The sequence below is a fragment of the Cnephaeus nilssonii genome (assembly GCF_951640355.1).
Source record: "Cnephaeus nilssonii genome assembly, chromosome: 1".
Taxonomy (NCBI): Eukaryota; Metazoa; Chordata; class Mammalia; order Chiroptera; family Vespertilionidae; genus Cnephaeus; species Cnephaeus nilssonii.
Genome location: NC_137072.1, coordinates 107,115,267 through 107,132,573, shown reverse-complemented (window position 1 = coordinate 107,132,573; position 17,307 = coordinate 107,115,267). Strand labels below are relative to the sequence as shown.

The 17,307-nt window shown below is 41.0% G+C and overlaps 1 protein-coding gene across 6 annotated transcripts in view; it reads right to left on the bottom strand.

Annotated features, from left to right (window-relative positions):
- Nucleotides 1-17,307, bottom strand: part of KCNIP4 (potassium voltage-gated channel interacting protein 4) — a gene marked incomplete at both ends in the record, with an annotated part of 944,241 nt that overhangs the window by 83,213 nt on the left and 843,721 nt on the right. For 4 of the 6 annotated variants that reach the window (XM_079777236.1, XM_079777235.1, XM_079777234.1 and 1 more), the window contains one exon: nt 4,530-4,654. In XM_079777236.1, coding sequence (XP_079633362.1) covers nt 4,530-4,654 — 125 coding nt within the window. The remainder of the gene's footprint in view (nt 1-4,529; nt 4,655-17,307) is intronic. The other 2 variants (XM_079777238.1, XM_079777237.1) reach the window with 1 other exon arrangement.

Genomic DNA, 17,307 nt, shown 5'->3' with positions numbered 1-17,307 from the left:
GGCAGCCAGGGGAAGGAAGGCCTACTCTTGCATGAAATTCATGCATTGGGTCTCTAATAATTAATAAATAATTAATAAATAATAATACAAAAACTCTGTGTTTTGTGTACTCACAACTGTAAACCTACTTTTGTCCCACTTTGCATTTGTGCCTGTCTTTCATCATGTGCCTTAAAAGATGGGAAGAATTTGCCACAAATTATTAATCAATGAGAGGAAAGATGCATAGTCGTATTACCAGTAAAACTGCATGCCCCAGTAGACCATTCACGATCACTTAAAATTGAACTAAACTTATGCTTGATTTTGAAAGGGAGCAGCAAAGCTAGTTTATGAATCATATATATCAATACCTGCATGACCTTCTGGGTCAGTGGTTCTCAAACATGGCCTTCTATTAGCTATGAAAATAAAATTTTATTTTATTAAGAAGTTTTTTTGTTTGTTTGTTTTTAAAAAGGATTCTTGAGCATCACCCCAGAGTTAACTGAATCAGAATCACTAGAGGTAAAACCTGTTACTCCCATGCCCCACACCTCTCACACACACCCAACTATCCCACCCACCAAGGACTTTATAAGGTTCCAACATAACCATTGGTATTTGACATTATAGGACTCATTACAATTAGATCCATTAGTGAGTGTGTGTGTGTGTGTGTGTGTATGATAGAATCACCTTACACCTTATATATCCAGTTCAATGCTTCACAGTCTAGGCTGAACATTATAATTACCTGGAGAGCTTTATAAATCTTGTTGCTCAAGCTTCTTATCAGAGCAATTACATCAGAATCACCAAGCATGATACCAACTATTTGTAATTTTTAAAGCTCCCCAATTGATTGCAGCATGCAGTTAAATTTGAGACTGTCAGTATATAGATAATACCTTATATTTTTCTGCATCCTTTCTAATACATAGTTACATAGCTCAAAACCCAGATCACTGCCTGGGAGGTATGTAGGCCAACCACAAATGCTCCCTTCGATGGAACACAAAAGTGAGGTTGACTATTTGGGGTCACCCTACAATAACTCTTTTTTGTTTTAACTCCTTGATTGCTATGCTTATATCTCAAAAACAAAAGATAAAAGAAACAAACATACCCAAATCTGTGCAATGTACATGTCATTATTCAAATTTGTAAAGACAAGATCATACAGGCCACTGATTCAGAAGGAGCTACCTAAACAAGTAACATGTGGAACCAAGTCTGAGTGACATCAGAGCTTATGATGTCTGCACTATACCAGTCATTCCCAGAGTGTGGTCCCCAGACCAGCAGCATCAGCAGACCTGAGAACTTACAAAAAGGGTAAATTCTCTGGCTCAGTCTCAGACCTACTAAATCATAATCTTTTGGGCTGGGACCCAGACATCTGTGCTTATCAAGTCCACCAGATGATTCAGAGTCACACTAATGGTTAAGAAAAAATGGTATTATATTCTCCATTTCTATCAGCTGCCTACTTTTGGAGGCCCAGTTCAGCCTATGGTAAGAGAAATAAAAATACGGGGGTGACTCAGTACATGAGATGGGTTGAGGAGCTGAGAAATCCTCCATCACTATTTTTCTTTTCTCCAAGACCCCATTTATATATCCTATATAATAAAAGGGTAATATGCAAATCAACCAAACAGCAGAATGACCGGAATGCTCGCTCCCCTTGCCCTGGCTGGCTCCACCCCCCAGGCAGGCCCTCCCCCCTGATCAAGGGAAGGGCCAATTGGCAAACTGCCTGTGGCTCCTCGTCTAGGCCAGCCATGCCCCCGATAGGCCCCATCGGGGCAGGCCGGCTGGATCCCACCAGTGCACGAATTTGTGCACTGGGCCTATATATATATATATATATATATATATATATATATATATATATATATAAATAATTGATTTCAGAGAGTAAGGTAGAGGGAGAGAGAGATAGAAGCATCAATGGTGAGATAGCATCACTGATTGGCACACCCCCACTGGGGATCGAGCCTGCAACCCGGGCATGTGCCATGACTGGGAATTGAACCGTGATCTCCTGGTTCATAGGTAGACACTCAACCACTGAGCCATGCTGGCCAGGCCCAGACCTCATTTATATTAATAATCTATGTTAGAGTTGAGGGAATGCTATAAGAGATGCAGTGCTGAAAAAAGACTGAAGAACCCTGGGGACCTTTACCCAAGGTGCCTTGCTGTGGTAAGCCATTTCCGTGTGACTATTTTAAGATGTTGATGACTAGTTTATCCTTTTAATCAAAATATGGAGAGTTTTAAAAGGTTTCATTAAAAGTGAATACCTTAATTGGTTACAGGAAATGATTTTTTTATCTTAAGGGCTTGAGATAATTAGTGTTCAGGAAACCAAGGGTAGGTGGTTTGCTTTCTGTGATGGCAAGCTGGTTCTGATGCTGCCATCCTGTAAAACATGAGTGCTGCTGATCTGCTTTAGTGCCTTTCTTCCTAGATTTTAGGGCTATTTTAAAATTAAGTTGTACATTTGACTAAGGGAAAATAAACAAACATTAAAAGAACACTCTCATTGAATTTATCAGAGATACCAGTTAATATTTTCTGAGCAAACTGTGAAATTGTTTGTTTTAAAGAAGTATGTAAAATATGCTTTAGGCATATAAAGGTCTGATGGAAATTTTCTCATGGGATGGGGGAGGGCAGAAAACAATGAAGAAAGAGAACAGGAAAAAATAGAGAAAAAGGAAGAGAAAGAGTAAAAGAAAGGAGACAAGAATTGACAAGAGGAAGAGACAACGGAAGGGGGGAAAAAGAAGAGAATGAAGAAACGAAGAAAGAGAAGAGATCTGAAGGGTAGGAAACGGGGGGGAAAAGTTGGGATAAGAGGTTGGGAGGGGAGAAAAGGAAAAACAGAGTGCAAGTAGGCAAAGAAAACATTAAAGAAATAAAAGAATACAGCCTTTGGAGCCTGGGAAATATTTTGTGAAGTGTGACTTGGATATGACTTGTGCAGACTTGGCTCCTGAGGTCAATGAAAGCAGTAATCATGATTCCAGTTTGCAACAAGTAGGGTGAAAGGCATCAGACCCCACATGGAGAGACCTACAGTGACAGCAGTGGGGTAATAATGTAGCAGCCATCAAGAATACAGGGATGCTGGGAGGCTGGATTACATTGTCCTTTATTCAGCAACCATTTTTTTTTTTAATCTGATGCACAATCCAATGTTAAAAAGAAATGTGTTTTCTTATTATAAGATCTGTGAACTAGAGCAGAGATACTTAGATATTCACAGGAATGCATTTGAAGTTCTAATCTATAATAATAAAAGTGTAATATGCAAATTGACTGAATGGCCGAACACCTGAACAACCATCCGGATATCCTTCTGGACAACCTTCTGGATGAAGCCAGGACTGCAGCTGCGGGATCAAGTCAGCCACAGTGGCTGTGAGGGAGGGATTGAGGCAGCCACTGTGGCTGAAAAGGCCTACTCTTGTGCAAATTTCATGCATTGGGCCTATAGTATATTATATTAGTTTGTCCTTAGGATTTACTTAGGGCCAGGACTTGGTCTTTCTCACCTCCTTTCTTTCCCCATCCTTGCCACTCACTCAGTGGTTTGCTGCGGCCAGTGGTCAGTGCAGCTGTTTCATTGTAAGTCTTACTCTCTCTGAAGTCTACATTCTAGCAGCATAGGCATAACTCTAAAGCTCCTTTCTCTTCATACATGTTTATGTATGTGTCATCTAGATACATTACACATCAAGACCCCTGTTAATGAGAGACCTGTATTTATGCAGTGAACAGATTTATTATAGCTCCTCCCTCACCACCCAGTGTACCCCAACAAAGGCTTGGGTGTTAGCAGAGAACCATGTTTTTGAAGAGTAACGCGGAAAAAAATTTCGAAAGTCCAAGCAAGGAGAGTGGTAAGGAGCAGACATGGGATAGTGACAGATGCCCTGGAGTCAGAGGGATGGTGGAAGGTTGTTTGTAATATGCATGAAGGAACCTAAAAATATATTCTGAAAGCTCAATTAGAGTTACCATAGTCACACCTGGATCACAGAGACTGGATGCAGGGGCTACCTACAGACACTTGTGGTCCAGTCAGTGGCATCATGGTCTTTTAGGAACTATTGAATTTAAGGTGACTTTTCCCCAGTGCAAGTGAGGCACTTCCTTGATGGGCCCGATTTATAGCCAAGTTTCAAGTCAAACACCAGACTATAGTTTAAAAATGAAGAGATAATTGGGGCTTATTGAAATTATGTTATTATAGCTGAAAAAGAAAAAAAACACACTAAGAATTGAATTGAGTAAACCTTTCTCCTTTGCTCATTCTTGCTTTATGTGTACCTACAATGTATGAGCATTGGTGTGCCCAAGTGAGTCATAGTCCAAATGGCTACAACAATGGTCACATCTAGGAAAGACTGGTATGAAATGTGCAGATGGGGGGGGGGAGCTCTCCCAGAACTGTATATTTCCCTCTTTCCCTCTCTCTTCTCTATGCTCCTCTGAGAAGGGGGTGAAGGTAAAATTGAAAAGGAAGTTCTTACATTCTTAAATCCTCGGTAAAGAATCTGGAGCTCCTTCTTGGTGAACTTGCTCTGGGCTTCCAGCAGCTCAAGGGCCTCAGGCCGATGCCTGACGGTGGCCATCTCCAGCTCATCCTCCACGCTGTCTGCGGAGGGAAACCAAGAAGAGTCTTAGAACAGCCACGGCTCCCCAATGCTTTTTCAGGAAAACAAAGGAGCGTTTACTAGATGCCTATTATTTTCCCAGAGGGATGATTCTCACACTGCCAATCAATATGCATATTTCCCAGAGTTTAGACTATGAAGCCAAGCTAATACTACATAATATGTTTTCACAGTTTCTAGTTATTAGACATTACATACTAACATTTCCCAGTACAGTTTGAAAAGTGAAAAAAAAATAATGGAAAACTTAAAACCTTAGATTTGTATATATATATAACAAGTACTAGTTATAAAAACAGGATTTTAGTTTAATAACAACATCACCTTTGTATCAATGAGTTAGGCCTTTGCTAATACTCAACAAGGATTCTTCTGAAATAAAGTATTTCTCCAGGGGCTGCAAATAAAGTAGTCAGATCAAGCGAGAAAAATCAGCGGCCAGTATGTCTGGCATAAACCCAGTCTCCATGGGTGCACGCTGGATGGACCGGGGCCTATGGGAACTTCTGGCCAAACCTTATTTTGCAGACAAGGAAATCCACAGCTACAGATAAATTATAGAATATCACACTTTACTTTGTGAATTATATATTTACTACATTTCTCTAAGGTGCTCTATGCAAACTAATTTTCAGTCTATATAAATATGGGAAATGTAAACATTTTCAGAGTTTGGGAGCAAAACACAGGACTATATGGTTTAGAGAGAACCTGCAGCAAATAATTCTGTTTAGCTTTGCTTAACCCAATTAACCCCAAAGGGTATTTGTCCATAGAACCCTTCTTCCCCACAAGTAACATCTGGTAAATCTGCATATTTGCATTAGGATCATTGGGAGGTGTTGGGATATAGTAGGATCTGGGTATTTGGGTCTCAAAAAGTACAACATCCTTAATGAGGTCCAGCTCTTTGCAATGGGGCCCAATGGAGGCCTAAGGAATTCTTCCTGCCATAGTTCAGCTCAAACATCAGCTAAGAAACTCATCAGGGACAGAAGCATCCAGGCCCAGTACTGAGACCATGGCTTCCCTCCATCATATTCCTTCCTCTTGGCTACAGATTCCCAACTCCAAGGGGTGAAGCTCAAGAAAATAGCTTCTTCTCATCAACTCTGGACTCAGGGCCACCAGTACTCCCAATTCCAAACACAGCAAGGCATGTGTCATTTGGAAATGTAGTCCTTGTTGATTACAAAAGTCACATCATGTTTTATACTTAGTAATGCTGCCTCTCTGGTGATTACCAGAGGGAGAGGGGTGGGGGGAGCTAGAAAAGGGTAAAGGAAGAAGACTTGACTTGGGGTGGTGGTGAAGACAAGTACAAATAAACAGATGATGTATCATAGAATTGTGCACCTGAAACATATGTAATTGTATTAACCAATGTCACCCCAATAAAATTAGCCAAAAAGAAATTATAATTCTGCCTTTCACTAACATGTGCACCTACTTACTGTCCTGTCTCACTGAAGTAGAGTTCCGGGCCAGAACTCTCACTTAGCAGGAACATGAAGGTCAGGGGAAGTCTGATCTCCACATGTCCTCATCACTACCCTCAAGGGGTTTACGAAAGACCAATAATGGCGATGAAACAAATATGAAACAAATACTCGGAATGGTTATGCTTGTCAACATGAAAAAGAGGATGTGAAAGCAAATATTTGCTTTGTACTTTTCGTATCAAAATAATTCATTTTGCAACAGTGATCTGGAAAAGCTGTAGAATAGTGATTGATGGGTAAGAATAAGAAGAGGGACATGAAAAAATGGCAGGACCAAGAGTCACTCTGAGCTGACAAGGATAAAATTGATGAGAATTTTGGTGGTTTGCCTCTAATGGATGTGAAAATAAAGTAGCCAATGAAAGGCAGCTAGGCATTAACAGCTTGACCTCAGGCTGGGCTTTATGAGGCAAGAAAAAAATGCCAGAATGGGCTCCTTCAATTTTCTCCGTTGTTCATTGGCGCGAATAAGTTGATTCTACTCCATGGGTGCTGAGCAGAGAGAATGAAGGAAGATGGTATTCCCTACGACTGCTGTGAATCCAATGACATGAGCTGCCTGGTAGTTATTGTCGGTGCCAATGGAGAAATAAGTTTCATAGAACGCATCAAATGTAAACAAACAATAACAAATAGGAAGACTCTGCTTTCTCTAAAAATGTCCTGGTATAAGCTCCTTATGAACCATTTAGAGTGTCATTTCCTCAGCTTAAAATATCCCTCTGTCCTTTTCTCACCTGGTGAAATGTGTGTATCTTTTATGACCAATTCTAATATTACTGCCTCCTCTCTAAAGCTTTCCCGATTGCTCCAGCATGCAGACTGGTGTCTCCCAGGTCAGAGGTCTACAACCTACCTCCCTCTCATCCAGCATGTAAAGCAAAACATTGTGATCAGTTTCTGCCTGTCTTCTCTATTGTGAGTTCCTTGAAGACAGAAGTAATGTCTTACAGATCTGAACGTCCTCTGGACTTGATATAGAGTTTCATATCCCATCGTGGCTCAAGAATTATTTGGTGAACGAATGAATGAGTCAATAAACAAATGATGTTGCTGCTAGAGTTTCCATTCCTCTGGAGTCCCTGGAACCTTAGCTGCCCTCCAGAAAATTATTTCTCAGACTGAGGTTTGTGGACCACTGGTGGCCCTTAAATGCCTTCTTTGGAATCACGGTGTTGACTGTGCATTGTTCTGAGAAACACAGCAAGGCAGAAGTCCAGGAAATTTTAATCAGATTTTCTGAGTAGCCTTTGAATCATAGCATAACCTCCTCTAGACCTAATGGCCCTTGCACTAGAAAGAAACAAAACAGCGCATTAACTTTTTGGCCTTTGTAACCACACAGCAGTCTGAACCACACACCCAACACAGTTGCTTCCACAGCTGTCGCAGACTTGCAGATGCCAAGACTGAGATGACAGACCCGGCGCCAGAGGTTAGTGCAATTGAGTTAACTGTGTGTGATAGGATGAGCAGCACATGCAATATTCAAAGCAGCACATGCAATATTCAAAGCAGCACATTTGAAGTGCCTGCCTGCAGGCTCTCTTGTTTTCCCGGCTCACTGGTACCTCACTTCGTAATGACTCCTACCTGCCAAAGGGCTGTTTCTATTTCCAGGAGGCTGACAGGCTCTAAACACACACCTGGAATCATCAGCAATCACCAGCTTATGATAAATTAAAAATGCAACACCATCTAACCCAATCCAAACTCTGATTCCCGGAGGCAAACTCTGTGGAGAGCACAGTGTGATTCTGCTGCGAAATACATGATGTGACGCAGCCACCACTGAAGTCATGCATTTGGGGGGGATTTTAATACAGTGCTTAGCATTTACTGAGCTCCCATTATATGTCAGGAGATGGGCTCTATTGATATTATGGTAGTCCTTGCAGTAACTCCAAGATGAGCTATAATTGTCCATTCTTTACACAGGTGAGTACTGAGTCTCATAGAAGTGGGGGGAAAAAATGAGTGGTGAGGTGTCACACAGGAGAAAAAAAGAGAGAAAAGATTTACATCCAAGTCTTTAATGACAAAACATGTTCTTCCTGCTTTGCCACTTGCTCTCTTAACAATGATAAAATCAATGACAACCTCTCTCCTTTCCTGCATTGTCAAATGTCTCAGAGAACTTGACTTTCTCCACTGGGTTCATGTCCTACTTCCTGCTTTCTCCTTAATCCACCGCTGTCTGATTTCTGGCCCTTCTGTGGGTTGAATTGTGTAATTTGAATGTTGAAGGTCTAACCCCTCAATATGCCTATATTTGAAGATATGCCCTTTAAGGAGGTAAAGTTAAATGAGGGCATAAAGCTAGGACCCTAGTCCAATGCAACTTGTGTCTTTATAAAGATGAGAGAGAGAGAAAGAGAGAGACCTGGGATACACACGCATAGGGAAAAGCCACGAAGACACAGCAAGAAGGCAGCCATCTGCAAGCCACTGGGAGAGGTCTCGGGAAAAGAAACCTGTGGGCTCCTTGATTTTGGACTTCATGTCGTCAGAACCATGAGAAAATAACTTTCTCTTGTTTAAGCCACCAGTCTATGGCATGTTGTTATGGCAGCCTGAGCAAACTCGGAACTGTATTCAAATGACACACGCTAAGAATAAAAGCAGGTCTTGTTATTCACCAAGTTTGCCCAGTGAGTGCTGGGCAATTTGTTAGTCAATCATATTATTTATTCTTTACCTTGACCATCAAAGAAGTGATTATCATCCCCAATCTATAGATGAGAAAACTGAGGCTTGGGGATTCTAAGTGGCTTGCTCAAGGTCAGGTGGCTGGTTAGTAATGAAGCAGACAAGGGTCTTTAGGAACCTAAAGCCCAACTTTCTAAGCACTTTGCTGAGATTGTTAATAAAAACCACCATCCTATGGAGAGCTTTTGCTCCAAGCCTGGCTGTATGTTATCTCATTCTGATACTGACAAAAATTCTGTGATTTGTTATTGCCCTTATTTTACAAAGAATAAACTGGGACGCAATGAACTTGAACAACTTACTCAAGGTCACACAGCTAGTAAGCGACAGAGCTGGGATTTAATCCCTGTTTTGTTTTGTTTTGGTTTGTTTTGACACCAAAGATTGTGAGTTTAGTCAACCTGCTATTTGAGATAGTAACAGTTATATATTTTGGTCTAAAAGCCTAGGGAATAAAAGAATCAAAACCATAAACCAGGTGGCCACTGAACCCCAACTCCTCAGGGGAAACATGCCCAGCCACCTGGAGGGGATCACTATGATGGTGGTCGATGATGTGCTGATCAGTAAAAGTGATGAAATCTCAGAACTGGAAAAAACCTGAAAGGTTGCTCTTCCTCATTTTATCACTGAGAAATGTTAAGTTCCAGGAGGCTGAGGGGTTTGTCTGGAATGAAAACTAGCACCATGTGGGACTCTGGTCTCTTGAATTATCTCCAGGCCTCGGTTAACACATACCTTAATGCATTGCTAATTCCAGTGCTGCCTTTGCATCCTGAGATAATCTGAATACAAATAGTATTTTAATTCATGCATCTTCTAAGAGATTTCATTTTAATCAGACAATAAATTCCCAAACCCAGACCTTGAGCTTCCTGGCTGTCTTTTTTTTATTCTTTGCACCTTAGATTAAAGTCTCTATGTCTGAGTCAACAGTTCTCTTAGGCCATGACACAGTTGGGCTAGAAATTGGAATTCAAATCACTTGGGAACAACATAATGAGTTTCAAAAATAGTAATCTTTCTCCCCTTTCTCACAACTTCTCTTAAAATAGAAAAGAAAAAAAAAATACAGTAGAATCTTATTACAGCCCAACTCATAATTATGCACACTTGTCTCTATCCGAGGTCAAGCCATTCCCTCCAGAACACAACCACAGATCACCTTTCTTTATAAACAAACATGAATGTGAGGCCTGTGGTCCTAATACACATGTTTATAAGCAAGGCCTGTAATGCTGAAATAAAACCATTTTATGAAAAAAAAATCACATTTTTAAAATGAAAGTGGTTCAGTACACAGGTCAGGCACACAGAATCGAGTCCTTGCCTTATCACGTCCTAACACTGTTAGGCCATTGCCTCCATGGCTTCTCCTAGGATCTGACAGACCACTGGCTCCACTGGTCCAACAGCATCTAAAAGTGCTCAATAAAAAACGTGAAACAAATGCATAACTATTTGAAGCACCACAACCAGGCCACTTGTATCTATAAGGAGGTCCATTTCTCAATAAAACATGACCCTTCTTAAAAACAATCTATTTTTCATTATAAAAAAGATTCTAGATAGTATAACTTTAAATTCTATTTGAGCTAAAATTGATTTGTCTGAGCCAAAGATTCAGCCAGCTTGACTTATATTGCTTTATCTCATTTATAAAAACATCCTCTGAGTCTTTACTCCTACTGTTGACCCTTTGTTAAATTTCTTTAATAGTGACTTGATAAGAATGACAATAACATCATGATGAGAACAATTACCTTCTAATGATGCATTACATGTTATTATTTAGAAGCGGGGTCTAGTGGCAGGTATTGGAGAAGAGTTTGACAAATTTCACTCCAGACTTTAGCTTCACACTAAACAATACTGTAGGATTCTTGATTACAGCACTGGAAACTACGCCTGAGAAATCCTATATAATAAAAGGGTAATATGCAAATTGACCGAATGGTAGAACGACTGGTCGATATGATGCACACTGACCACCAGGGGGCAGACACTCAATGCAGGAGCTGTCCCCTTGTGGTCAGTGCGCTCCCACAGGGGAGCGCCTCTCAGCCACAAGCCAGGCTCACGGCCGGTGAGCACAGTGGCAGTGGCAGGAGTCTCCCCCACCTCAATGGCAGCACTAAGGATGTCTGACTGCGGATGTCATGCACCAGGCCTCTAGTTCTGGAATAAGAAGATGTTTAATGTTCAGTATGACACATCAGGACAAGATGAAGTTGCCTGGAGGAAGATTTCCAAAGCAATTTTACATGACATGCAATTTCCCCCCTCCCTTTCTACATCAAAATCTTGTACAGCCATCCACTCAGAGTATCCCATTTCTTAGTCCCACCCCCAATGATGCTCAAATGGTTTGGCATTATAATCAATTGAGGAAAGAGATTTTTGAGGGTTAAATAATTTGCTCAAGTCTGCCCAACTATATAGCTGATAAGTGGGGGAGCTGGGATTGGACACAAACATGTCTTTCCTCTTCCTGTTCTTATATTTGACTTCTCTGGATGGAGAGTTTAGACCTGGGACAGGCTCTGGCATATGTGTGTGTGTGTGTGTGTGTGTGTGTGTGTGTGTGTGTGTGTGTGTGTGTTTATTGATTACAGACAGAGGAAGGGAGAGGGAGAGAGGTATAGGAACATCAATGATGAGCCATGCTGGCCATCATGGAAGCAACTTTTTAAACTTTGCCAACTTCAAATGTTTTACTATCAACTCTTCTTGTCTTCACAACCATTCACCTATCCACCCACCAGGAGCTATTTTCAGGCACATGGAAGGTGTACGAGCAGTTAACTCCAAGTTGTTTGTGCACAGATCACGAGTAGAAAGCAACCCATCCATCAAAACACTGTGGAGTCCTACCACTTCCCAGACCACCCAGACCAATTGGAACCCCTCCAATTTCTGTCACTTAATCATGTGTTTCTTCAACTCTGATCCTAAAGTATGTTAGGACCAAAAAAGCCCTTTATCATTGTACTTTATCCTATTTAATATTCATATATCACATGGAAAATGAAAAGTACTTTGAAAACAGCCAATTATTTTGAATGTGTTCTGTTAGAGGTGTTTGTTGGCAATGACATTGCAATTTCTATTCCAGGAGAACCTATTATTTTACAATTTTGTGATTTAATTCAATCAGTTATAAAATATAACTACTCAGAAGAAAATTGCTCACAGCACATATGAATGCATTGTCTCTACCTTATTTATAAACATTAATTACTATTTACACAGCTTAGATTTTAAAATATAATAACCTATTGGAATGCTTACTATTATCATTATCCATATTATTATTACAAGTCATGAAGGGTCCCTTATAAAAGAGATATTATTTTATAGGTGATAGGGTCCTATTCACTTTTTGGTAAGTGAGGGAAATAAACATTATTTTTGCCAGTCATTAAACACAGAGAGAAAATCTACAGTAAACATGCTGGGGTGAGGGCAGAAGGAAACTAGAAATGTGATTGAACTTGCACACAGAGGCAGACTAAAATGATTGATACTCTAAGATATTCTTGTTGTCGGGAAAGGCAGCAGCTATGAGGAACTATGATCAAAGAGAAAAATTTAGAAAGTAGTGAAACATGAAGCGAGGTAAAGAAAGATAGCCCATGATACTACACTAAAGGAACAATGCCCTAACAGTAGAGCTTCTCTTGAATTTTGATAGACTTTCTCCTGTTTGTCCTAAAAATGTAATATTAGTAAACCACTCTTCATAGCATTTGATCTGTATAAGCATTTTACATACATTTACTCATAAAATTCCCATGAGCACACTATTATGTTCTAAAGATGAAGACACTGGCACAGAGAGTGTAAGAAACCTGCCCATGTTCACACAGTACCACAGTCAGAGTCTAAAGTCTCGTTCCAGGGTTCACAGGCTTGTTCATGGCTGCAACCTCACCACTAAGATTAATGTCTCCCGTGTGGCAGGTATTGATAAAAATGTGTCAACTGAGCCCCAGCTGGTTTGCTCAATGGATAGAGCATCGGCCTGTGGACTGAAGGGTCCCAGGTTCTATTCTGGTCAAGGGCATATGCCCAGGTTGTGGGCTCGATCCCCAGTGGGGGGCATTCAGGAGGCAGGCAATCAATGATTCTCTCTCATCATTGATGTTTCTATCTCTCTCCCCTTCTCCCTTCTTCTCTGAAATCAATAAAAACATTAAAAAAAATAAAATAGAAGAAACCAAGATGGTGGCATAGGGAAGCACCTAAACTGCTTCCTCGCACAACAATTTCAAAACTACAACTAAAAGACAGAACGGACATCATCCAGAACCACAGGAAAGCTGGCTGAGTGGAAATTCTACAACTAGAAGGAAAGAAAAAAGCTCACGGAGAATCAGAGGAGCTGCAAAGGGCTGAGGTATGGAGACACACGTGCAGAGAGGAAGGGCGGCTGAGTACATGGCTGGCTTTCTCTGGCGGGAGGGGAAAGGAAGCCCCTGACTACACTGAACCCCAGTTCCTACTGCACTGAACCCCAGTTCCTGGAGAAACCCCGTGGACCCAGGCTCATACGGGGGTAGTCTGGACTGTCAGGCAGAGAGAAAGGCACATGGAGACTCAGATACTGGGGGGAGCCACGGCAGGCAGGGGTCTGGAGGCGCACGTGTGTGAGTGCGCGCAGAGAAGACTGACTGCGGAGGTTGCCGCAGTGTTTCCTTAGCAGAAGGGAGTTGGAAGCTCCTGACTGCACTGAACCCCAGTTCCGACTGCACTGAACCCCAGTTCCGGGCGAGCCCCTGAGGACTCACGCTCTTACAGGGGGAATCAGGACTGTCAGGCGGAAACTCAGGGGAGCCACGGAAGGCAGAGGTCTGGAGGCACACGCACAAGGGCAGGGCTGACAGGAAGCTAAGACTCTCTGCTTAGCCCTGAGACTCCACCCCATTCAAGCTGAGCACAGAGGCTTTTGAAATTTTGCAAGTCTGCAAGTCTGGTCCTATAAGGCTGTCTCCAGCACAGAAGGTCTCCCGGCGTAGACACAGCTGATACAGCCAATTGGCTTGGAGGTCAATTCCTCCCAGTGATACCAACAACAATCAAGCCTTAACTACAACAAGGCTGTACACACAGACCACAAAGGGGTGCACCAAGAGTGTCCATCTCAGGTAACTGGGGAGGCCGACCCACTGGGCCATATAGGTAACCTAGCACACAAAGCTACCCTATGAACTCAGGTAAGCAGCAAAAATGCGGAGACAAAGAAAGAGATTACAAACAAAAGAAATAGAAGAAAACAAATGCCTGGATATAGAATTCAAAACCACGGTTATAAGGTTTTTCAAGAATTTCCTAGAAAAGGCCAATAAATTTAGTGAGACCCTCAAGGATATGAAAAAGGCCAACTAGAAATTAAACATACACTGACTGAAATAAAAAATATTAAACAGAGACCCAACAGCAGACTAGAGGAACGCAAGAATCAAGTCAAAGATTTGAAATACAAAGAAGCAAAAAACACTCAACCTGAAAAGCAAAAAGAAAAAAAGGATCCAAAATGTTGAAGATAGTGTAAGAAGCCTCTGGGACAACTTCAAGCATACCAACATTTGAATTATGGGGGTGCCAGAAGAAGGGAGAGAGCAAGATACTGAAAACCTATTTGAAGAAATAGTGACTGAAAACTTCCCCCACCTGGTGAAAGAAATATACTTACAAGTACAGGAAGCTCACAGAACCCCAAACAAAAGGAATCCAAAGAGGACCACACCAAGACACATCATAATTAAAATACCAAGAGCAAAAGACAAAAAGAGAATATTAAAAGCAGCAAGAGAAAAGCAGTTAGTTACCTACAAGGGAGCACCCATACGATTGTCAGCTGATTTCTCAACCGAAACTATGCAGGCCAGACGGGAGTGGAAAGAAATATTCAAAGTGATGAATAGCAAGAACCTACAACCAAGATTACTCTACCCAGCAAAGTTATCATTCAGAATTGAAGGTCAGATAAAGAGCTTCACAGACAGAAAAAGCTAAAGGAGTTCATCACCACCAAACCAGTATTATATGAAATGCTGAAAGGTATTCTTTAAGAAAAGGAAGAAAAAAGGAAAGATAAAAATTATGAACAACAAATACATATCTTTCAACAAGTGAACCTAAAAATCAAGTGAATTAGAAATCTGAGGAACAGAATAAACTGGTGAATATAATAGAATCAGGGGCATAGAAAGGGAGTGGACTGATAATTATCAGGGGGAAAGGGGTATGGGGGTGCAGGAAAAGACTGGACAAAAATTGTACACCTATGGATGAGAACACTGGGGGGTAGATAAGGGCAGAGGGTGGGGTGGGAACCGGGTGGAGGGGAGCTATGGGGGGAAAAAGGAGAAACAATTGTAATAATCTGAACAATAAAGATTTATTAAATTAAAAAAAAAAGAACTGGAAAAAAAATAAATTTTAAAAAAATGTGTCAAATGACTAAATGACCTGGGCTTGAGTTTCAGCGCTACCACTTAGTAGCCTTATAATGTGGGACAAGTCACTTAAAACCTCAAATCTTTATACTCCTCAGTTGTTAAATGGTGATCATAATAGCACCTGAATAATTCTGAAGATTAAATAGAATCTGTATGTAAAGGATTTTGCATAGTGTATGGTGCACCATCGGAATCCATACTCATACCTTTTGCTATTATTATCGTGCTTTTGCCCCCTCTGCTCACCTAAAGCACTGATTGACTTTACCCTGTCACTGAGCTCAATTAAACATGGTTTTCATTACCTCCAGAACACTCACTGGAGAATTTGCCCACCTCTAAGCAGATTCAGAGAACACAAAATGTACTGTGGAGCTGTTTTTCTACCCAAAGTCTCCAATGAAAATGCTTTGCTAAAAGGTGAATAGGCTTTCTTCTGTCAGTTCATCTCCAGAGCTTGCTGTTTTGTTCTTTTTTTTTTTTTTTCTGAAAGTTTATAAGCAAAGATGGGCCTGTGTTCCCCGAAAGGGCTTCTGCCCATCACACTTGCAGCTCTAGATCTCCTGGCAGGAAAAGCAATTTGGAAGTAAGGAGGTTAAACTTTAACCCTGCAATCTAAGCGGACAACAGAGCAATTTTATAGACCTGGTGGGGTGTAAAATTGAGTCTGTTTAAAGTGTTAGGCTCCTATGTCAGTGTATAAAGGACACCAGCAGAAACTGGCATTGCTACTGTTAATGTTTAGCCCAAATATTACTCTTCAGGTCAATGCAAGTGGACAAGAGGTATTTATGACTCCTACTGGAAATTGCACAAGTGACCAATTATGAAATCATCAATAAAAGAGACAAAAAACAGAGAAAGCTTTTTAAATCTAAACTTCTAGCCCTAGCTGGTTTGGCCTGTGGACTGAAGGGTCCCAGGTTCAATTCTGGTCAAGAGTACATGCCCAGGTTGTGGGCTTGTTCCCCAGTAGGGGTCATGCAGGAGGCAGCCAATCAATGATTCTCATCATTGATATTTCTATCTCTCTCTTCCTCTCTCTTCCTCTCTGAAATCAATAAAAATATATTTTAAAAAACACACACTAATCTTCATTATGAAAAATAAAATAAAATAAATCTAAACCTCTATGTAGCTTTTTATAAGTAGTCATCACTCCATCCCTTTTGGTCCAAATTAGCAATTAAAACAAAACATAGTGAAAAAAATCAAGTGGGAAGAAAAAAGATTTCATCACACAGGTAACCTGAACAAAAAAGACACAACAATTGACAATAAAGCTTGCTTCTGGGAATGGCTTGTGCTCTTCAGACACTTTAAACCATGTCTAAAATCAAATGATCACCCCTTCTTAACTTTCATGGCCTTCTCTGTTCCTCGTCTTGCTGAATGCACCAGTATCCGTCTGGTGGAATCACTTTGTACGTTTTCCATCTTTCACTCAGTATTTCCAGTTGCACCTTCACCACGCATTTCAAGTCCTTCTTCTCCCTTCGATAACCACCTCCTTATATTGAGGCATTTGTCCTCTTCTCTAGACAGGGAAGTCTATGGTGAAGACCCAATGCTCTGGCATTACACTGAGGTGAAACCCCTCCTTCGACAGAGAGTAATTGTGAGGTCTTGGGTTAGTGATTTCATTTCATTGTTTATTTCTCTCACTTAAGTGGAGATTTTATGATTTATTATCGTGTCATGTTCTCATGCTGAGTTTCAGTTGGTTCCTTGATTCAGAAATCAATACCCAGCTAGGTTTTGCTGACAGTTTTGACACCCTGTTCATGTCTTGTATTAAACGTTACTCTTGATTCTTTGCTAGTCTTTTCTCTGACTTCAAGTTCACCATCAACTCTTCTAAGGTAGGACTTGTGTCCAGCTCCCTTGACTCTTGGCTAACTCTAGCCATCTCAAAACCCAAACAGAAAAGGATACATTCCCCATTTTGAACCAGTAATC